Source organism: Raphanus sativus, chromosome 7, assembly GCF_000801105.2.
Source record: "Raphanus sativus cultivar WK10039 chromosome 7, ASM80110v3, whole genome shotgun sequence".
NCBI lineage: Eukaryota > Viridiplantae > Streptophyta > Magnoliopsida > Brassicales > Brassicaceae > Raphanus > Raphanus sativus.
Genome location: NC_079517.1, coordinates 4,549,345 through 4,573,046, shown reverse-complemented (window position 1 = coordinate 4,573,046; position 23,702 = coordinate 4,549,345). Strand labels below are relative to the sequence as shown.

General features: G+C 35.2%; 5 protein-coding genes and 1 non-coding gene across 6 annotated transcripts; 5 read left to right on the top strand and 1 right to left on the bottom strand.

The window, feature by feature from the left end:
- Positions 1-562: 562 nt before the first annotated feature.
- LOC108818390 (DNA-directed RNA polymerase II subunit 4) lies at positions 563-1,902 on the top strand. Its single transcript, XM_018591352.2, has 6 exons — positions 563-698; positions 853-961; positions 1,114-1,191; positions 1,366-1,399; positions 1,482-1,550; positions 1,671-1,902. The coding sequence occupies exons 1-6, from the start codon at positions 647-649 to the stop codon at positions 1,746-1,748; spliced, it is 420 nt and encodes a 139-aa protein (XP_018446854.1). The 5' UTR covers positions 563-646; the 3' UTR covers positions 1,749-1,902.
- Positions 1,903-1,907: 5 nt separating this feature from the next.
- Positions 1,908-4,870, bottom strand: LOC108818388 (ABC transporter F family member 2). Its single transcript, XM_018591349.2, has 8 exons — positions 3,999-4,870; positions 3,455-3,796; positions 3,250-3,390; positions 2,990-3,169; positions 2,767-2,922; positions 2,560-2,661; positions 2,343-2,471; positions 1,908-2,252 (listed from the first exon to the last, which is right to left on the bottom strand). Exons 1-8 carry the CDS (start codon positions 4,782-4,784, stop codon positions 2,052-2,054), a joined length of 2,037 nt encoding a protein of 678 aa, XP_018446851.1. The 5' UTR covers positions 4,785-4,870; the 3' UTR covers positions 1,908-2,051.
- Positions 4,871-5,210: 340 nt separating this feature from the next.
- LOC108818389 (uncharacterized) lies at positions 5,211-6,076 on the top strand. Its single transcript, XM_018591351.2, has one exon. The coding sequence runs from the start codon at positions 5,387-5,389 to the stop codon at positions 5,942-5,944; it is 558 nt and encodes a 185-aa protein (XP_018446853.1). The 5' UTR covers positions 5,211-5,386; the 3' UTR covers positions 5,945-6,076.
- Positions 6,077-7,925: 1,849 nt separating this feature from the next.
- LOC108818391 (uncharacterized) lies at positions 7,926-9,342 on the top strand. The gene is made up of 3 exons (XM_018591353.2): positions 7,926-8,102; positions 8,683-8,958; positions 9,182-9,342. The coding sequence occupies exons 1-3, from the start codon at positions 8,082-8,084 to the stop codon at positions 9,227-9,229; spliced, it is 345 nt and encodes a 114-aa protein (XP_018446855.1). The 5' UTR covers positions 7,926-8,081; the 3' UTR covers positions 9,230-9,342.
- A 5,190-nt stretch (positions 9,343-14,532) lies between these two features.
- On the top strand, positions 14,533-16,510 carry LOC108814919 (cytochrome P450 78A7). Its single transcript, XM_018587571.2, has 2 exons — positions 14,533-15,607; positions 15,721-16,510. The coding sequence occupies exons 1-2, from the start codon at positions 14,612-14,614 to the stop codon at positions 16,327-16,329; spliced, it is 1,605 nt and encodes a 534-aa protein (XP_018443073.1). The 5' UTR covers positions 14,533-14,611; the 3' UTR covers positions 16,330-16,510.
- Positions 16,511-20,635: 4,125 nt separating this feature from the next.
- Positions 20,636-20,716, top strand: TRNAL-AAG (transfer RNA leucine (anticodon AAG)). The gene has a single exon. It is a non-coding gene; the product is annotated as a tRNA-Leu (tRNA).
- Positions 20,717-23,702: the final 2,986 nt, after the last annotated feature.

Here is a 23,702-nt window from a genome sequence, read left to right as displayed (position 1 = left end):
TTATAAAAATCATAATAATATGATAAATATAAAATTTATATTTATAAAATCATATTATTCAATTTTAAAAATTTATAGAAAATATTTTAGTTTTGAATTTTTATAATATAAATTGAAATATAATATGAATACATTTTACAATTTCTATTATTTCAATTGAAAAATTTTATTGGATATTTTTAGTATTATTTTTTTTTATTCTGTTTTTAAAAGAAAAAATTTTTACCTTCCCACAACCGTCCGCAACCGCAAACGCTAGCTGGAACCAGCTTTTGATTTTAAGAGGTTTAGAGCGGTTTGAAGCGATTTGTAGTATTTTCTGTGATTGTTTCGAAATGCCAACAACCGCTATGAACCGCAAAAACTGCGGTTACGGATGGTAGCGGGAAAACCAGTCAGCCCCGTGAGTGAATGTTTTAGTCAGTAACTGATTTTTAATCAGATTCGTCGGTTTAACTCAAATCCGGTTTCAGCACAGGGCATTGCTATTTATTTATTTTATTTAATTTTTTCGCTATTGCTAATTAACTTTTTTTTTGTTTTGTCTATAAATATAGTTTTGCTACCTACAGACAAAATAGGTTTTGCTTGTTTCGCTGTCAGAAGGAGAAAATAAAAGCTTAGGGTTCAATCTCCCTCACTCGCCATGTCCGGAGAAGAAGAAGAAGAGAACGCCGCCGAGCTCAAGATCGGAGATGGTACCTCTCTATTTCCTTCTCCATGTCCGCAAAATTGTTTCTTTTCAGTCTAATTTAGGGATTGAAAAGTATCGTCTTTTCTGAATTCTCTTCACTGAGCTTTTATTTACCCTGGAAATTAATTAATGTGGTTTCGTTGGTTTTTGGCAAATAGAGTTTTTGAAGGCAAAGTGTTTAATGAACTGTGAGGTCTCATTGATCCTTGAGCACAAGTATGAACAGCTTCAGCAGGTCTCCGAGGATCCTATGAATCAAGTTTCTCAGTAAGTTCTCTAAACATTCACTGTGAAGTTAGCAGAGAAGCTTCGATCTTTGAGATTAAGAATTGGAAAAAAATGTACTCTGCTTTTGTTATTAGTCTAAAATATCACTTCTTTATTGGTGATTAATTTATATATGTTGTCTCTCCTTGCAGAGTGTTTGAGAAGTCCTTGCAGTATGTGAAGCGGTTTAGCCGGTACAAGAATCCAGATGCTGTTAGACAAGTTCGAGAGTATCCTCTTTCTGAATGACTTGATATATAGTATCTAACTCATGGTTGCGCTTATGTTTGCATCTTTATGAGAGTGCATTGTTTCTACTTTTCCTAGCACTGAATGATGAATGAGAGAATATGCCATATGATTTTTGTTGCGAGTTTTTTTTTACCTTAACTCAAATTTCACAGGATTCTGAGTAGACATCAACTCACTGAGTTTGAGGTAAGATGTTAAATCTTTTCGAGATTGGATTTTTGTCATCAGCTGTGTCGCTTTTTGACACAAGACTCATTGCATTGAACAGCTCTGTGTTCTTGGTAATCTATGTCCTGAAACTGCTGAAGAAGCAGTGGCTATGGTTCCTTCTCTCAAGGTAAAAAAGAACATTCTAACCTTTTCTGTTCAGTGGAAGATCAGATAAGTATAAAGAACGAATAGCCTTTTTTATGTTTTGTGGTCTTTTGAGATATGATGTAAGCTTCTTTTTGTGTAGACAAAAGGAAGAGCTCATAGTGATGAAGCAATTGAGAAGATGCTCAATGATCTCTCCCTTGTCAAGAGATTCGAGTAGTGCAGAACATTCTCAAGATCTAAACATTATAAACATAAAATCTTTTTAGCTGATGTGTCTGAAGTTGATTTTTCATGTCTGAAATTATAAAAGCTTTCATGTATTTCCGGAACTATATCTTCAATGTTAAATGAATGTAACTTGCAATGGATGATCGCAAGCTTGCAATGATATATGAATTATGAATAATATGACGTACCCTAAAGCTTCAACTCCATCTCTTTGGCACTTCTATTGGATATGAATTATGAATATGACTGTACACATACATACACCTACGGCTATATGTGTGTGAAGCTTTCTTTAATTCCATCTCTTGGCGTTTTTGCTGGACTTTGACTTATTTTTGGAAGCTTGAAACGCTCTCATCTTCTGCTTCTTCCTTGCTTCTCTCTCAGCCTTTGACATCTTTGACTTTGCTTTCGCTTTTGGAGCTTTTTCCTCCAGTTCTGCTTCTCTCTCCAGCTCCTTGGCTCTAGCTTCCAAATTCTTCTCCAGGTAATACTGAGAAACATCTCAGAGTTGCACAAAATCAAGAATAACAATTTTGACGAATGTGCATAGGAAAGAAACTAGAAAGATATATTTTGTTACATTGTAGTCTCCTGCGTAGTCCTTTAAACCACCGTCTCTGACTTCAATAACTCTGTTGACGATTTGTTTAATGAAGTATCGGTCGTGAGAGACTGCGATGACTGTGCCTTTGTACTCGTTTATCGCCTCCTAACGAAGAAGGAATCATAGTATCAAAACTTGTTCAACCTCCAAGAACAGTTCAAAAGAGAGAGAAAGAAAATGATAAAAAGGTAACCTCAAGCATTTCTTTTGAAGGTATGTCTAAATGATTGGTGGGTTCGTCCAACACGAGTAAAGTTGATGGTTTCACCATGAATTTACAGAAAGCAAGGCGTGCCTAAAGAACACAAAAGAAACAGTGATGAAGTACATGACATACCAAAGAGACTAAGAAAGTATTATTGTGAATGCAGAAAAATAAAAAATAAAATCATAAAACTACCTTCTCACCACCACTCAACAGAGAGACTTTTCTATCAAACATGTCAGCTTTGAAGTTGCAGCGACCGAGAAGACCTTTTATATCATCAATCCTCCAATCTACAGCAGCTTCAACAACCGTCTCAATCACAGTTTTATCCAAATCTAGAGCCTCTGCCTAATAACCAACAAGTGAGTAAAACCATATTCCTGATTCCTACCCTTTTCTTTATTACAGAACAAACCTGATTCTGCTCGAAGTAGTTTGGCAATACATTGTGCTCACCAAGAATCACTTCACCTCTCATAGGCTTCTCCAAACCCATAATCAGTTTCAACAACGTGCTTTTACCGCACCCGTTTGGACCAATAACAGCTACCTTCTCTCCTCTTTCTATCACTAGATTTGCCTTGTTGAATAGCATCTGCATGCAATCAGAGTATCAGACACAGATCAAACCATGAGATCAGAAACAAGTAGTGAAAGGTAATGTTACCATCTCACCTTATCCTCAAAACCAAAGTCAAGATTCTTCACAGTGACTACAGATCTCCCGCTTAATCCACATTCAGGAAACCTAATTTTCATCTGCTTCCTCTGAAACGGCTTCTCTATCTGCTCCTCTTCTTGGAGCTTCTCCAGTTTCTGTTCATAACACAATGTTCAGTGATGTTGGAAGTAAACGTTGCTGCTATATTTTATTTACTACCTTCTCTGCTGCAGAAGCTCGACCAGAGTTTGCTCCACCACTTAGCCTAGCGATCAAATCCTTTGTTGCTTCGATCTCTCTCTGCTGCTTCTCCCAAGCAGCATACTGAGCTTCGACCCACTCTGCCTTCGAAATCACATACTGAGAGTAGTTACCAACGAAAGTCCTGGACACACCCATCTCGGTTTCCACGATCTTGGTACATAACCGATCAAGAAACGCTCTGTCGTGTGATATTATAACCATCGGCACATCTTGCTTGCTCAAGTAGCCTTCAAGCCACTCAATAGTATCAAGATCCAAATGATTAGTCGGCTCATCCAAAAGCAGCAGATCCGGATCCTATACACATACCCACACGTTAGCTATTTAGGTTCAGTACATTGCCGGTCCTGAGCATAGACTAGTGAAACATTGGTCTATAACCCCTAATATATATACATTATGAACTTTTTAAATTAATATTCGATAAATTAATATACACTAAAAAATCTCTAAAAATTAATATAATTTTATAATTGGTTCAATTAGTATATCGATATACCTGAAGCAGTATCTTCCCAAGTGACATTCTCATTTGCCACCCACTGCTAAAAGAAGCCACAAGCCTATCTGCATCCTCTGTGCAAAACCCTAGCTCCGGCATCACCTTGCTGACTTTCGCATCCACAGAATCCAACCCCATCTCTTGACCTCGCCTCTGCAAGGAATCGAACTCGTCGAGCAACCTTCCCATCAGTTCTAAATCATCAGCAGCTTCCTCTATAGCCTTCTGCAGCTTCTCGACCCTCCTCGAGATCTCCATCTCTTCCTCAAACGCGCTCGTGAACTCTTCCTTCACCGTCTTCCCCATCGACACCTCGAACTCTTGGCTCAAGAAAGAGACTCTCATATCGGGTTTGGCTCTGACGACGTTCCCCGAATCGGGTTCCTCTTGGCCAGCGATTATCCTGAGCTGCGTCGTCTTCCCCGCGCCGTTCACGCCGATCAACCCTACCTTCTCGCCTCTCTTCACTTCCCAGCTCACGTTCTTGAGCACCGTGGCCCCTTCGTAGCTCTTGCTTACGTTTTCGAGTCTCACTCCGGAAGATATCGTGGACGCGCCGTCGTCGTTTGAATGCTTAACGATTGATGGTTTACGATCGTGATCTTCTGTGGAGAGGAGCGGCTCGTGCTCGTTCTTCGAGGAGATGGAGCTGATGGAGGGAAGATGGGATCTGATTTTGAAAAATTCTCGTCTAGGGTTTGAAACAGAGGAGAGTTTGAGGGGGTAGAGTGTATGGCAAGGAAGAGGACTAGTGAATCTATGGAGGTTCATCGTTATATCCATTGTGGGATAAATCAGTCTACTGTAGATATCAAAGGATCAGACGATTTAAAAATGTTTTGTTTTTTGACAGCAAAACAGAACAAGAGTTCTAATCGTTAATCAAAAGACTCTGGAGTTTTCTCTAGCGTGAGCGAAGAGTCTTACGGAAACACACGTGTTCATGTTAACTAAAGGCTCTTAAATTGTCACGTGTCAAGTACATAACCATTCAAAACGCACAAAGAGCTCAAAATTGTTTAGAACATCTCAATCTCTTTTTTGGGTAAAATACATCTCACTCTTTTTATAAAGAGGAACAAAAATATATCACTAGAATATAAAATATTATATTTTCCTAATTTTAATATCTAGATCACTTTGTATAAGCGCGATATATAATGCAAGTGAATCAGTAAGATATTCTCCAAATCAACAGGCTCGGAAAGAACAACTTAGCTTTCCATCATCATTTAGGGCATTAAATAAGAACACTACAAAAAATTATGTATAATCTCGTTATTTATTTATTTATTTATTACTACTATATTTAAGCTCTTATAAAAGCTACCCCACATTTCTTAAATCTTCTTTCTCATTTCACAATTTTCACAAAGGGTATAAACATGTACCAAGAAATTCAGCAGTTTTATCATCTGTGGAGACTTGCTGTCCAAGAAAGAGACGAAGCAAGAGAGCTACTGATGCATTCACTCGCCGAAGTCTCTAAGTTACGGGAACTCTTCAACACTGTACTGTTGTCTGAAGGAGAGATACCCGGTTACTACATAGAAGCCGCAGATGAATCTACTGGTCATCAGAACTGTAGTTACAATCATTTTACCGGATATTCTCCGTTGAATTTTAGTGTCAATTCATCTCCGTTGGATCTCAGCCTTCTGTCGAATCAGATGCGTTTTGTGGTTGAGAATATGAGAGATTACGAAACCGTTGTGCTGGAGATCATCGGAGGAGTGTTGCCGGAAAACGGTAAGTTTTTGCAAGCCGTTAGTGAAGCTGGATCGTTGGTTGAGTCATTGTTCATAGCCGGCCCGGTTCTTAGATGGATAAATCCTCCGGTTCAGTTGTCCAGTCAAAGACCGGTTCTAAGTAATAATGTCACTAGTAATAGTGGTTTGGAGTTTGGTTTAGTGTTCCAAGACCAGTGTCCCACTTCAGTTTGATGTCCGATTGAAATTATTTGGTTCGGTTACATGTAATGTTCTGAATTCTCTCGTATGGGTATGGCTAAAGAAATTGTTTGATCCAAACAAAGAATTCATTTTGTCGTCTCTTTAATTTTATTTCTCCATCTCTCCTCTAAACCTGAAATGTGACAGGCAGTAAGAACAAATTAAATGAGGTGATCAATTAGTCAAATTTAATATTGAATTGAACATTTTTCAAACCGACCTTTTAGTCATGACTGGAATTATTATGTTTCAAGCAATCTCTAGACCAATCCCAAAAGACTATCCCCTAGACTATATTTAAGAAGTGATTTTGCCACATGTCTTCTCTACAATCATTCTCACAAAATAAATATGACATGTCTACTAGAATTGATGACATGTCTTATAAATTAATGTGACATGGACAATCATATTTAATGTTAATTTATATTTTTAGTAAATTTTTTAAAATATGGTAATAACTCATATAATACATTTATTTTCGATTTATATTTTTGGACTTTTTTAATATAGTAATAACTCATAAATCTTCATTAAATAAATATATTCAATTATGGCATTTCAAATTTCAAAATATCATTTAAATTAAAAATATTTCAAAAATATTACATATTTTTAGAAAATTATAAAATTAAATCATAAAATAAATTAAAACGTAAAATCATTAATTTCTTATATATATCTATAGATTTTATAAATATTTTTTAATTTTAATTTTTGACAATTATGAAATTTTACATCCCCTAAACTATATTTGAAAAGTGATTTTGTCACATGTCTTCTCTACAATCATTTTCACAAAAATAATATGACATGGCTACTAAAATTGATGACATGTCTTATAGACTAATATGACATGGAAAATTATATTTAATATTAATTTATATTTTTGACAAACTTTTAAAAATATGGTAATAACTCATATGTTACATTTATTGTTGATATATATTTTTGTAATTTTTAAAATATGGTAATAACTCATAAATCATCAATAAATATATTCAATTATGGCATTTCAAATTTCAAAATATCATTTAAATTAAAAATATTTCAAAAATATATACATATTTTAGAAAATTACAAAAAAGTAAACCATAAAATCAAATTACATCACAATATCAAATTAAATCGTAAAATCATTAGTTTCTTATATACATCTACAGATTTTATAAATATTGTTTAATTTTAATTTTTGACAGTTATGAAATTTTACATATTTATTTAATATATTTAATTAAAATAGATAGAAAAATCTATCTAAGATTATAATTTTAAATATATACATGCACATTCTTAAATATAACTCAAAATAAACAAAATAGTTTTTATCTTAATTTTAATATTCAGTTAAATCAAATTTATATTAAAATATTGATAAGAAAAATAAAATTTATAATATTAATAAAAAATTAAATATAATTTATATTATCTGTTAAAAAATATTTTAAATATTTTTTAACTGCACATGGTGCAGGAAAACACCTAGTTTAATATAATTTTCACAGTAAATATTTTCAACCCAACATTAAAACTCACAGTATTTTAAATAATGTTAAAATTGTGTTTTGAAATTGTGTTAGAGATAAATATAATAATAATAATGTTAGAATCACACTAATATACTAAAATGTTTTTTTTTTAAATTGGGTTGAACATAAATTTTATTATGTGTAAAAATTATACTAATTATAAAGGTTATAAATCGTAACAAGAATATTAATTGTAAATCGTAACAAGGAATAAGAAATAACTTGGGTCAACATTTCTAATAGTATATTCTAAATAAAATACTTTAATGCCCCCCTGACATCAGATTCTTTGATTTGACCAACGCCGAAAGGAGAAAGGAATAAAAAGTTCTAAATGGCAGTCTCGTGATTATACAGGCGACCTCGGACTTTCCGTAATGTTTATTGGACATTGGACATGAAATTAAAACAAAATTTAATTGGTAAATCGAGCTTGTTTTTCTTTGCTGTAATAAATACACAAGTCTTTAGTCTTTCTTCTTATAACTGAGTCCGTTTCTCTAGCTTCGCTTTTGATTGGGGGCTCAGAAGAATTCAGAAGGGACTAATATATATATCTTGCTCTATCTGAAACCTTCTCTTCTTCGGATTTTAATCAAATGGAGGATGATCGAAAAGAGGTACAAACCATCTTATCCTTCTTCAGTTCCTGCTTTTCAAAAATCTATTTTTAAAACGTCTCTTGTCTGTTGTTTGTTTCCCGAGTTATTTTGTTTTGAACTATGAAATCGAAGATCTGCTTGTTTTGTTGTGCTTTTGTCGGAAATCGAACAACATCTTTAGACTTATTTTAAACACACAAGCTCCAAACAGTACTGATGCTGTTGTAGTGATGACACGACTTCGATTGGTAATCGGAAACTAAAACTGAGTAAAAGCTTCTCTCTCTTTTCCTCGATTATTATTGGAAGCAGAAATCTTGTTAATTACGAGGCATCGAAGTTTTGAATTTTCTTAGTTTTGTATCTTCAAACTTTGTGTTACCTTTATTGGTATTCAAAAGAAGATCCTACTTTTACTCAGATAGTATTCAATAAAGTCAAGAGACCTTTGCCCCCTTTGCTGTTGTCTCACCTCTCCTCGTTCTTCTTTCAGGATGCATCGCTATGTAAAACATCTCTGTATTTTTTGAAGTCTATATTCGTTAAGTATAAAACCACTTTGATTGTTTAACGTTTTTGTTGTTGTTGGGGTTTGCAGAAGAACTCTCCGTGGCTATCAGTGCCACAGTTTGGTGATTGGGACCAGAAAGGAGGAGGAACTATTCCTGATTACTCTATGGATTTCACCAAGATTAGGGAGATGAGGAAACAGAACAAGAGAGACCCTTCTCGAGCCAGTCTTGGCAACGAGGATGAACTCGTTAAGCCGCCACCCGAGTCAGCTACAGCAACCGCTAAGCTCACCACTGTCCATAGTGAGAAACAACATCACTTCTCTCCAATCCACCATCACCAACCACATTCCCCCCCTTCCGTAAGATTCCAAACCACTTTTGTTTTGTCTTTGATTCGAATCGTGTCAAACATGAATATTTTGCATTTGTGGTCACATCATCATACAAATCCTTTATTTTTTAGATCTGCATTACTATCATTAGGACGTCTTATTTGAATCTAGTTTTATTTAGCCGGTTCTTGATAATGATAATGACTCTTAAGTAAAGATGAGAATTTGGTGTGTGGTTGTTTGGAAACAGGCGAGGAGAAGCATCTTCAGCTGCTTCAACTGCTGCGTCAAAGCTTGAAGGATTCTTCTCTAGCAGCAATGGAGCAGCTTTTATATATTGACTTATGTCATTCCAATGTGGAAATGTTATGTGATCAGGACACTTTTATGTTTCATATATGTTTGAATCCATTTCTAATCTATTACAAAAAAAGAAAAAGAAAAAAATTAGGCTAAAATCAAGTTAATTAGCTTAATGCAAAACATGGACACTTGTCCGACTTCGAACTTTATATTGACCACTCCAATACTTATGGCAATGGGCAATTTTCAGAGGCCCATTGGTCTACACTTGCTGGTAATTAATTTATCCATATTAACTTGTTAACATTTATGCATTTCCTAGTTTAGGCCTGTTTAAAAACAAAAGGAAATTTAAGTGGCCATTTTTAAAATTCTTAAATGGGCTTTAATATATAGCCCATCAAGCACCTTCACGCGCTGTGCATGGATTTGGAATTGCGTTCCCCACGTTGAAGACAGTGTCATGAAAAGATGGACCCCACAATCAGGAAGACCTGGCAGAGAGGACGAATCTGTCAACGGTCAACATCATATGTTTAGTCTTGTTTACGGCCCAACTCCCATGCCCTACCTGCCTTTCGTTTATTTCTCGTTACATTTATGAAAAAAGAAAACAACTATTTTGATGACAATGGGTGAATAAAACTGACTATGCTGCAAAAGTGCAAATATGGTAAAATTTGAAATACATGTTAACTAATAATTAAATCTATACTATTATTGATGGCCCCACTAGCCTCTGCCTTGTTGGATAGTGGTATCAGGGTCCGTATATTTTAGGATCAGCCGATTAAAATACCACCACAAAACTTTGTACTAGTGTACTTTGTAACTATTTTACGTTACACATGAAGAAAGAATGATGAACGAAATATGAATGATACGTACTCGTGATTCTTTTTATTAAAAGCTATGTATTTGATGAGAGAACTCATGGGTTTAATCATGCATGTTTCCACTTTTTTTCGCCTGGCATACACAGTACATACATGTGGACGACCAAATCTATTTGCAATTCTTGCTTCCAAGATGTCAGAAGGACTGAATCGTTCTAAATTGTCAACCAAATCAGACGGTGTCTCGTTCAGACCTAGTTGCTCTTTCACTTACACCTTAGATACATTGTAGAGTCTTGTCGGTGAGGCCAATGCGTATATCGGTGTATATAATAAGATAACTTTTGTTTCCTTGAGTATATTTCACGCCATAATATTTATGATTTACCTGTGCCAATAAGTTGACGATCTTGGATTGTTAAGATTCGTATATTTCCTTGAGTATATTTCACTTCACTGGTAATTGGTAAACATTCTTAAAGAATACTATACTGCTGCGATTTGTATCGCAGTGTAAAATAAATGAACACTATATGGTTTTTTTTTTTGAACTGACACTATATGGTTTATATCGTGATATGTGAGATGCATATATTTCTCACCGCTTCAGTTTTTTTTCACTATAATCAAACGTGAGTTTGTAATCTGTATCTATTTTGCCTCTATTTAAATATGCTATAGAGGACAAAAGACAATCCGGAAATACCCAGAAATGCTCGTAGTAGAAACCCTTAGTTTGATCACTGTGAAACATGCATGTTGTCAGACTTACCCAACGTCGCTACTGATAAATTAGACGACAATTCAATATATGATCAAGTATGGTTAGCTCAATCCAATAAATGCATTCATTGTTTTAGTCTTATCGCGTGAATTACATATATATATATTAAAATTGTTACATGTATTATCAAATTCTTGTACCTGAATCTCAAAAGATTATGAAACGAAGATCGAATTTGTAGTATGTATAAATAGAAGAGGTACAATGTACTTTGAGTACTTGTGGACATTGGGATGGTTCATGTCTCCTATCATTTACTGTTCTTTGTCCACCAGCCCCATTCCCTGCCAAACCTACCTTCTTCACCATTCACACTTTTTTATCTTGAGCGATTCTAAAATTATTTAATAAACTTTAGCTAAATAAAATGAAAACTACAATTCTATTTTGGTTATGTATTTTTGTCTGTTTGGACATATGCCGAGATTTGAACCTGTTATCTAATATATTTAACATGGATAATGGATGATTCGGTGCTTAACAGCCCCAGCCTCTGAGATTCTACAACAGGTTCATTTAAATTTCACTAATTTGTTAGGGGTTTTTTTTTTTAATATTCATAAACATTATCTGATAAAGAAAACGGTAAACGGCGAGCTAGAAATAAGCAACATACAAATTGCATGAGACCTTTATAGTGAACCGGCTTTTCAATGAGATTTGATTGTCCTCCTTGTTCGTACAATTTAAGATTGTTTATACTCATAAATGCATCTTTACATAAACTTAGCCAGCTTTCTATTGATACCTTATACATAAGTATTTTAAGACAATCAGATCTTATTATGAAATTAATCTTACGTTATCTTAAAATTATGCTGGAGATTTTACAATATAGGATCATATAAGATTCTCCTAGAAAATCAGGTTAAGATTCTCAACATATGCAACAACGTTTGCTTAACCGATTTCTAATAAGATACTAAAAAGATATGTTATAAACCAAGTTTGTACACGATCCATTATCATAAGTAACAAAGTTGCATATTATGAATGTATTTTATAGGTTGAACCATATGTCTTTTACAAGTTTGGTTGAACATTGAGCCGTATGCCACCCTCTATCCAAGACTTAGTGAGTTGTGAACGTATAAAATATGCTGAATATGATAAATAGTGAGAGAATTCGAAGGAAAAGAAGAAGAAACTCCACCATTACTTTTTTTTTTTTTTTTTTTTTTTTTTTTTTTTTTTTTTTTTTTTGATAACCGTGGGGGTTCCCAGGCGGTAAGCCCAGACTAATCCCCACGAGGCCTTCCATCCGGGCACGCACGGTTATAGGCGGGAAGGTGGCCAAGGCGACTCGAACCCAGGGCGGGCACTCCAGCTGGAGTTCCATTACCACTAGGCCAAGAGCTCTTGGTTATTACTTTACAACTAATTTGATATCATACAACGACTTCTCGTCGAAGAGATACAAAGACTTGGGATCTCGTGGTATACGAATTGGTTGCTTTTTTTCTTCTCTGCATGAACTCTTGCGAGTTGTGATCAAACAACTTTTAACAAACCATTGATATTTCTAACAATCGTAACAGAATAATGACAAGATATTAAATTGCTCACTACTTTAGTCAATATCTCTGCGATGATTTGACAGCATTTTAAAATATCGCCTAAAAAAGAAAAATGAAAATTAGTGCATTTCTTATAAAGGAATATGTATTTATACCGTCCTGATTATTTGGATCTGGGTTGAGATGAAATATCATGGAATCTAGAACATGAGTGAAAACGGTGCAGTAATATGAACATCTTGCATGTAGATGTCTCAAAACTAACGTACGATGGTTGAAAAGTTAATTTTACTCTCATAAAAATACGTGCATACGGTTTACTGACTCAAACTCGTGATTTTGCAATTATGGCTGCAACTAGATTGCCTATATTTGTAATGAAATGTTTTAGAATGATCTGTTCCACTAATTTTATAAAAAAATTACCACTTAACATGAATGGAGTGGAATGTTATTTATTTCCATCAATTCCAAAGAAAAAATAAATAAAATATAAATAAAATTATCCATAATAATTTTTTCAAAGAATAAATGGAATGAATCTATTTTATTTTTCTACTGCATTTCATTATTTTATTACATTTCTTTCTATCTAATTAGTTCACCAGTTACAACCGTCTATGCTGAAAAACCATAAGCAGAAAACAAAACAAACATATACATTAAGGACAAGACTTGGGTTCACCTCTTATGGTGAACCTTCAAATTCACCACTTATCTAATAACCAATCAAAGTGCCAACTTGACTAATGATAAAATAATTAAAAAAATAAATAATATCACATTTAATAATGTTAATGTCAATATTTAATCCCTAATAAATAATTGGATTGATACAATTAATAACGTAAATACAAAGTCCAAACCCTATACCCTAAATATTTGGATTAATATTGATGTTGTTCTTTTGAAATTTAAAGTTCTATATTAGATAATGATATTAGCATTATTAAAATTGACACTATTTATTTTTTTTTTATTATTTTGATTTTTGAAAAAATTATTTAATATTTTTAATCATTAATCTAGTTGGCACTTTGATTAGTTATTAGAGAGGTGGTGAATTTGAAAGTTCACCATAGGAGGTGAACCCAAGTCTTGTCCATACATTAATTAGGGCAAGCCATTCCTTGCACGTCACAGCTCTCTTAAGCCCACTGTATACCCGATTAGTACTATTTTTATCAAAGTACTACTCCATCCATTTTATATTACTTTTCGTTCTAAGTTTATACACACATATTAATAAAACATATAATTTTACATATTTTCAAAAACATTATTACTAATACATCTAATCATATATTAACTAATAAAAAATAGAATAGAGAATATTGTAAATAAATTTTGCATTGAAAACCGAAAACGACACTTGTAATTCGAAACGGAAAGAGTATTATTTAATTACTTCTAATAAACATACTCCCTCTGTTTTGAAATGATCCATATTCTAGAAAAATATTTTGTTTCAAAAAGATCAATATTTTACATTTTCCATGCATATAATAATGACAAATAACAAATTTCAAGAAAATTAATTATGTTTATTGAATTTTGATTGGTTAATACTTATAGAAATTTGTTAAACACAAAAAACAATGTATATTTAAGAAGTTTTTTTAATATGTGTGTATTTTCTAGAATATGAATCTTATTGAAACGGAGGGAGTATACATTAATTAGTTCCTCCTTTCGTATTCCCTAAGCCGAAATAATATTTGACTTTATTAAATTATTTTTCTGTTTAACGAACCTCATTAAATTCTATTGTACCTCGCATCGATGCAAACAATAAAACCAAGAAATAAAACGGTGCAATCAAAATTAAATGATTTATCAAGAGAACAATAAAAATGCAGAATTTATTGTCATACGTTCATAACGCCCTCTCATTCACACGCATATCTTTCATTTTCATCTCAACACCAAACCAGTTCATGCGACTCACCACCTCCCTCCACGTGATTCTCTCTCAATTTAACCATACTATTTCAATTCCCTACATTAATCAAATTTACATTAAGATTATTTATTCATATACTATAAAATAAACATTTTAAAACAGACGTCTCTCGTCCCATGCATTGCGCATTTATTCAACGCTGCCAAAAAATGCATGTGGGTATATTTATACTCTCATATGTATCTATATATACCGCCTATACCTTCACCATTGTTCCTCTCCTAAACCAAAATAAAAGTACCTTTTTGAGAAGATACAAGATTAATAGTACAAAAAAATGGAGCTGATGAATATGGCGTCAAAAGAAACAAGTTATTGGATGATCGCACTACCCGCCGTTTTTGGAACCCAAAACATGTACGATGTTTCAATCTTCGGCTATCTAATCCTCGCCGTCGTTTCTCTCTCTCTACTGACGTGGGCTTTCGCCGGAGGCGGTGGCGTTGCATGGAAGAACGGTCGTAACCGTATTGGTCGTGTCGCGATTCCTGGTCCTCGAGGCATACCAGTATTCGGTAGTCTTTTCACTCTAAGCCGCGGCTTAGCTCATCGGTCATTAGCCGCCATGGCTTGGAGCCGAGCCAACACTGAGATTATGGCTTTCAGCCTCGGCAATACGGCTGTTATCGTGGCTTCTGAGCCGAACACGGCTCGTGAGATTCTGATGTCGCCTCACTTTGCGGACCGGCCGGTTAAGCAGTCGGCTAAGAGCCTCATGTTCAGCCGAGCAATAGGTTTCGCGCCCAACGGTGCTTACTGGCGCACGTTAAGAAGGATCGCCTCGACTCATCTATTCGCTCCGCGGCGTATTTTAGCACATGAAGCTGGACGCCGGCTAGACTGCGCTGAAATAGTTAAAGCTGTGTTAGAAGAGCAAAACGGCGCTGGGTCTGTCGTTTTGAGGAAACACTTGCAGCTAGCGGCCTTGAACAACATCATGGGGAGTGTGTTTGGAAGAAGATACGACCCTCTGACTCAGAAAGAGGCTCTTGATGAGCTTACATCAATAGTTAGAGAAGGGTTCGAGCTCTTGGGTGCTTTTAATTGGTCCGATCATCTTCCATGGTTGAGTTATTTCTATGATCCGATTCGTTTAAAGCAACGATGCTCAGATCTTGTTCCTCGAATCAACACCCTCGTCAAGAAAATTATTGACGAACATCGAGCAAGTAACTCTGAAAATAAAAGAGATATTGGAGATTTTGTTGACGTTTTGTTGTCTTTAGACGGTGATGAGAAGATTCAAGAAGATGACATGATCGCCGTCTTATGGGTAAGTCCTTATGAAATTGGAAATAATAGTCACGTTATATTATAACGGTTTATATATGTAACGGTCTCGTACGTTGTACTGTTATCTTATTGTTTTTAAATGTATACATATAGGAGATGATTTTTAGAGGGACAGATACAACGGCGTTATTAACGGAGTGGACCATGGCTGAGCTAGTACTGAACCTTAACGTGCAAGCCAAGCTAAGGGACGAGATCAAAATGGCCGTGAGCGACCGAGCCGAGGTGTCGGATGCTGACCTGGCAAAACTCCCATACTTGAACGCAGTGTTGAAGGAAACTCTAAGGCTGCATCCTCCGGGGCCATTGCTATCATGGGCCCGTCTTTCCACGTCAGATGTCCAGCTCAGCAACGACATGGTGATTCCAAAGGGTACTACAGCGATGGTCAACATGTGGGCCATCACTCACGACCCGACGGTTTGGTCGGACCCGTTACAATTTAACCCGGAGAGGTTCATTGGGAATGCTAACGTGGACATACGTGGTGGTGATCTAAGGCTTGCTCCCTTTGGAGCCGGGAGGAGGGTGTGTCCGGGGAAGAACATGGGCTTAGCTACTGTGGCTCGTTGGGTGGCTGAGCTAGTGCGACGGTTCGAGTGGAGTGAAGATCAGACAGAACCGGTCAATCTTAGTGAGGTCTTGAAGCTTTCTTGTGAGATGGAGCATCCGTTACGTGCCGTTGTAACGGAAATATATTAAATTAGGGTTTTTGACTATAGTCAACCTTATTATGGTATTTTCTATATTTGATACGTTTTAGCTTTGTTTTGTCGAGAGAGGTTTGGATTGCTTGTCGTGTGGTTTGCTTTTGTTTACAGTTAGTTGATTTAGTAACTCGGTTTGTTATGCACGAACGTAATATCATTATCATTATCCTTAATTAGAATGGGTTTAAATAAATTAATGGATCAGCAATGACAACATATCGTATCAGTTTTGGTCAGTTGTCCTTGTTAGGACTTTCGCTACGTACTTACTTTAACTCACCTGTAAAAGTCGAAATAGTTGCACTTGTTTGCTTGCGACAACGAGATATTTTCAGAATCAAAAGAAACAAACCGGATGGGACGTGGACAAAACACTGAAAGGGTTGCGTTTTAATTATAATTTGGACGATTTTAATCAAATTGATGCACCTGCTCGGTCAGTTACATCCGACAAATACGTTGTCATTTTGTAATAAGTGAGGAGGCAATTCAAATGGCATCATGTCATTAATGTATTCAGACACGAGTATTTGTATTTAGCTAATTATGAAAGTTTGTGCTTTCATAATTTGAAGACCGGCTGTGGACTAAAAGTCGGAGAAAAAAGAGAGAAGAAGCTGTCTATATGGGCAGATAACCTATTTGAAACAAATTCGAGGTCTATATATTCTCTGGTGAATGCAAAGGACATTTTTAAACTAGCAGTTTCAAAATCTGATGTTGATTAGAAAATCGTTCGATCACATCCATTAATTTGATAAAGCTATTAACAATATCATTTATGTATCTCGGTTAATTCTTCAAAAACACCGCACGAAGCAATAGCACGAAACTCTAGTTCATGGATGGAGCCACACACACACACACATGTTTTCGGTGTGTTTGATCTGTCGGTGGGAAAATAATTTGGAAGAGAAAAATCAGTGAACTGATTACACTTTGTCATATTCATCTCAAATCAAGACAAATTCTGTTAACATTGCTGGACAAAAATAAATAGGCTCTTAGAAAGCTATATGATGATGGTGATCGATCTCACAGGAGGTGAGTTACCTTGTTTTTTTTTCTAATATGAGTAGATATTTACATGACATAATATTTTGATATAAGATTTGTTGTCGTGCGAATCGAGCGGTATAAACAAATAATCGATATGATGGTTAGATATATAACCCGATGATCTAACGACTAAGCACTTATATTTGATAGGAAATAAACAATTACTAGATTTTGACCCGCGCTTTAGAAGCGCGGAATATTTTACAATGAAAAATTTCACTAATAACTTAACAAATATTTTGGTAACTTTTAAAGAGTGTGTATTTAAAATATTTTTGCATTTAAATCAGTATTTTTTAATTCAACCGAATTGTGATTATACCGGTTAATCCGAGATCTGACAATTCAATTTAGGTTTTAAAAATATTCATATTAGAAAAAATCATTAAAATCCGAGATTAACCGATTGAACTGTTGGATGACCGATATGTAATTTAATTTGATTTAAATTGTAATAGTTTCATAATTTGTAATCTTATAATCCAAATTTTAAAGTTTATTATTTTGCAATTTATGAAATTATGACGTTTCTACAAAATTTTAAAGAGAAAATGATAGATATAAAATAACTAAGATTAATTATTGTATTGTTTGGAAACATTGATAGTAGTATAAAAATTTATTGTTTGGAAACATTGATAGTAGTATAAAGAAATAAGTATATTGTTTGGAAACATGAATAGTAGTATAAAGAAAAGAAGATTAGTGATTTAATGTAGGTTTAACTATAAAGTATAAAGGTGTATTTAATTTAAAAACTTACAAAATAAATGTTAGGTCCAACAGAATGTTTCTGTTTTAATAAGATAGATTTTGAGCGACTAAAGTATAAACGTTGATTACTAATTTCAAATCTCGTAGGTATAACTAAGTTTTGGGATATTTTTTACAAAAGTGAAAATCGCCCGAGATATCAAATGGAGATTCCAGATTTTTTTGAACAGTTTTGGAGATTCCAGATATATAATCAAAACATAGCCTAAAAATAATTAAAATATTAAAATGTATCGACATGATGTCTACGATTACTCAAAACCAAAACTGTTATTGGTTAGTGTATTTTAATGCATTTGAAAATTTAAACTAAATCTAGTGTTATTGGTTTTATGATTTTAAAATATGTATTGAAATCATGTTTTATTTGTTTTATGATTTATAAATTCTAATTCAATTCAAGTGTTATTCAATCATACGAATTTATTAATAGATTTGATTTTATAAGATTAATTAAATGAATTTGTATTGATTTTTTTGTTAAAAATATAAAAACCAAAATCCGAGAGAAAACCTCAGAATTTGTAAATACTAATCCGAGAAAAATTTGAAAATATATATATTTTTTTTGGATTTATAAATACTACATAAATTTATATCAATCAAAATATATAAACTAATAACACCATGAAAAAGTTACTAGTCTTCTTCTTTTTTATCACAAAAGGTTAAAAGCTAAAACTTTGAATGGAAGGCGCTTTTTTTTTTTTTGAGCAACTAAAAATTCATTTAAAAGAAAAGAGAGAGTTTTAGTGTGGGCTCAGGCCCAGCACTGAATATTTGTTACAGAGTGAAGCCTTTGCTAGAGAATCAGTAGGCCCATTTTGTGATCTAGGAAGAAAAGATGCGTGAAAAGAGAGAAAAGCAGTAGAGATAGTCGATTCAATGTCCGCAAGAACTCCAAAGAGCTCAACCGAGCGATGATTCGTGGTGATGGCTTGAATAAGCCCTTTGCAGTCTGATCTGAGCCAGATTGTTGTGTGATTGAGCGAAGCGGCGTGTCCTAGGGCAGCTCGTATCGCCAGAGATTCCGCCATGATCGCCGAGGAGACGTGTTCCTGGAATGGAAGGCGTTTATTTGGATCTAATAAGATGAATGATTCATTTAATGTACCGCTTAAAAAAGACAAGATACAGCCATTTTTCTTTAATCACTGCATTGATTAATAAAATGGAGCAAAACAAACATTATCAAATGAGATGATTCACAGCAGAAAAAAATCTCTTGTCAAAAAAGATTAGAAAATAATATTTTCATATAATATGCTATATATAAATATTATATTTGTCAACAGTTTTCATAAAAATAATAACAACTAATTAGTAACAGTTTTTGCAAAAGATTTTATTCTACTATGATCTTTTATTTGAATGATACTTTTTTATTAATTGTTATATCTTTCTTGGATAAACGACATTAATAACTGATTAAAAGTTATCACTAAACACAAAAGACTATAAATTTTATTATAGAATTAAATTTTATAAACTTATAACATCATATAATTTATTTTATGAATAATGTTTCTGGATATAAGAATTCATATATCTAAAAAATTATTCAAAATAATTATATATATATATATATATCTTTAAAGTAATTTTATTGTATTTTTCATAAGATTTTACATAATTATTGCAGCTACAAATTACTTTAAAAACAATTTTATCTAATTATGCAAAAACAAAACTGATATATATATATATATATATATAATTTTAAATTTATATAGTACTTTAAAATGCATTTTATCTACTTTCATCGTTCAAACATATACCATTCAAACATATATTTTCTACTCCGTATTATCCATATTTTTATAGCTAGGAATATGAGTGTATAGTAAATTTAGCGTAAATTATTTAGCCAAAAAACTATTTTATTCTGAGTTCAGCTCAAAAATAACAAATCAAATAGGCTACATTATTTTATTTTTACTCCAAGTACTGTTGTTAAAGTAAAAAAAAAAAACACTAGGAACTTTACTTTTGAATCTGTGAGAAAATACATTAAAGCTGAATTTTGTTTCTCTTTTTTTCATGTTAGATACATTTTGGTTAATATCTGATTCACTTGATTTATTTGATCCGCTAGATCCTTAATATTTTATTCGTCTTTTCATTAGGAACCTAAAATAAAAAGAGATACGAAAACAGAGAGTTAATGTGGAGGTGAAGGAGTCATAGGTTTCGTCGCTGAGACTGATGGTCTAGTTGGATAAATAAAGACACGGAAACCTGTGCATGGAGTCGTATCTCTGTATTCTGAAACTAGGCTCGTGTCTTTGTCTCTTCACTAGTCATTTCATTTCAAAACACTGAATTATCACTGCTTCAATGTTAGTGGCTGGGGGCAGTCGACAATTCTTCAGGTGACATTGACCCATCCTTTTATTTGTTGGCCATCCGCTTCACTTTTTCTTATGTACGTATTGAGTAGTCCTTTGATAAATGCTTGACAACAAGTTGATATGGCCGAGTTGGTCTAAGGCGCCAGATTAAGGTTCTGGTCCGAAAGGGCGTGGGTTCAAATCCCACTGTCAACACTATTGTTTTTTTGGTTTCTAATGATCGCGGAATACCAGTTTAAGGTTGCCCATTTCCAAGTCTAAAAACTGTATTTGGGCCTTCGATCATGGGCCTTTTTACTTTGATAAAACTAATGTGTAAATATTGTGGGTCAATTCATATGCACATTTTGATTTCTACTCAAATATTGTGGCAAACAAATGAGTAAATCAAAAACCTAACCAAGAAAATTAAGATTTGAATTGCGCATTTCTGTTCTCTTAATACTTCATCACGATCTGTTAGTAATGGTAGCGAGTAATTGAGTAAACCTTAAAAAGAAACATGTTTTGTTAAACTATTATCATATAAAGAAACATCTATATTATTAAAACTGAAGTCCACATTGAAATTGTTTGGAAACATAAATATTACCTTGTCTCTGAGGTTTTTACTGCTTACTGCAGTTAGGTCTTTTGTTTTTACTGAGTTAATTTACGGTTGGAAGTTTGGCATTTATAGCCTACCGACACTCAAGAATGGATAAAGGCAAGTGGGCTGCTGACTCCTCAAGACAAACCCGACGCCCCCCTGTCAAAATCCCTGCTATTAACACTGCTGCTCTGATAGAAGAAAACAAGTTCACTCTTATAGGCAGAGTCACAAACCCTTCAATCCAGAAAACCAGAGTACTAGTGGACTTCTTCTTACAACACTGGCATGTTTCTGGTTCTATCACTGGAAGGGATCTCGGACCTCACCTCTTTCAGTTCAAATTCGAAAGTGAGAAGGACCTACAAGCTATACTCTCTAAAGCTCCTTACCACTTTAAGAAATGGATGCTGATTCTTCAGAGGTGGGAGCCTATTGTATCAGACTTCTTCCCTGCTCTAATCCCCTTCTGGATTAAGATACATGGAATCCCTCTGCACTACTGGTCTGATGTGGCTATTGAAACAATTGGTAATGAACTGGGACCAGTAGATGTTTTTGATGTGGAGGGAGGCAGAATCAGGGTCCTCATTAATGGTCTGAAGCCACTGGAAATGTCGTTGGATATCGCTATGGATTCTGGAGAGATAAAGCAAGTGGAATTAGAGTATGAAGGATTAGAAAAGCACTGCTTCCTCTGTTTCTCCCTGTCTCACGAGAGAGAAAGTTGCCCTTCTGTCCGAGCCTCCGCGAACTCTAGAGATGGATCCACAAGAATGGGCATATCTCAAACCCGTACTCTGGATAAACTGGAAGCTGACAGAAGAAGAAATGCTGCAAGGAAAGAATCAAGAGCAGAGTCAAACTTCTCATCTGGGCAGCGTTTTGAAACCTCCAACTACCCCACTCGAGAGTTTAACTGGAAACACGACAAAGATTTCCGTTATAACTATGGGGCAAGGAGAGATCCAAATTACAAGGAGTACTCCTCAAGGCAAGACCCAATTGAAGTGGCTAAACGACCCTCTGCTAGAGAGAGACTGTCTTTCCACAGAGACAGTACTACCTCGTCTCAAAGAGAGTCTCAAGCCCGCACAAGATTCCAAACTCCAAGAACAGAATGGAGACCTTTGGTCTCTAACTCGCAAACGGGTAACTCCTCAAAGGCTGTACAACCTCAGTCTTCTCATACCCCTTCCCCAAGACCACAGAGAGAAGGTGGCTCTAGTCTGGTTAAAGGAAGTCACGATGGTAGACTGAGATCGGGAGATAGTAACCCTCTGTCCCAAGACAGAAGATCAGCACTGGATAGACTCTCCCTCCCAACAGAGAGAATTCCCCTCCTGCAAGATGGAGTGGCAAATTCTGCGTCTGGTAGACTTCAAGAGGTTGATATCCAGTACTTGGAAGACACTACGCCCAGGATCCAATCAGGTGGCAGTAATGTTCCATCATCATCTAAGACCCCTATACAGGATCGAGTGCTGGACTACGATGCAACGCAGGATCGCTCTCCGATAAGGTCTCTTAGTGAAGATCGACTACATGTCTCAATGAGACTGGGGCCTCTTATTATTCATGAAGAGGATGATACAGTACCCACTCGTAGCAGGGGAAAAAACCTAAGATCAACTGTCGCTCTCGGCTCTCAAAAAGGAAAGGCTCCTGAAACTTCTACCACAAGAAAGAGAGTGATAAGAAGTCCTGCGCAGGGAGTTTCTGTTAAAAAGAGGAGAACGACAAAAGCTCAAAGCTCACCGAGAGTGAGGCCAGTTCCTGCATCGGAGAGGAAGAATAAGGCTGCTGGAACTTGAGTAAATGGTAATCAGCCCAAATCAACCATTGTTCCGGCAACAAAGAAGAAGGGAGCGGATTTTCGGTCCGTTCCAAAACCTCTTCCTTAGTCAACATGAGCTGGAACTGTCAAGGTATTGGGAGCGACCTGACAGTCCAGCGTCTCCGGGAGTTCCGCAAGAATTCTCCGGATATAATGTTCTTAATGGAGACAAAAAGACAAGACGAGGATATTTATAAGATGTATAAGGGCTCTGACTACAAAAACCTCTACACAGTTCCACCAGTGGGGCTTAGCGGAGGACTTGCACTCTCTTGGAAGGACAATGTCAGCCTTGAAGTCTTATACTCTTCTGCTAATGTAATTGATACTAAGATTGAGTTCAATAACAAATCTTTTTATGTATCTTACATCTATGGAGCACCAAATAGAGAAGACAGGCTACTTTTCTGGGAATCTATATCTGAGTTAGGGAAAGGCAGATCATCTCCTTGGCTCCTCACAGGAGATTTCAACGACCTACTCGATAATTCCGAGAAAGTGGGGGGACCTCCGAGATGGGAGGGATCTTTCCTCTCTTTCCGCAACTTCGTATCCCAAAACGGGTTGTGGGACTTACAGTTTTCTGGTAACTCTCTTTCTTGGAGGGGAACCAGGTACTCACACTTCATCCAGTCAAGACTTGATAGAGCTATGGCAAATGTGGACTGGATGGAGCTCTTCCCTGCTGCAAGGAGTGAGTATTTGCGCTTCGAGGGATCAGATCACCGGCCTCTACTAACGCATTTTGACCAGAA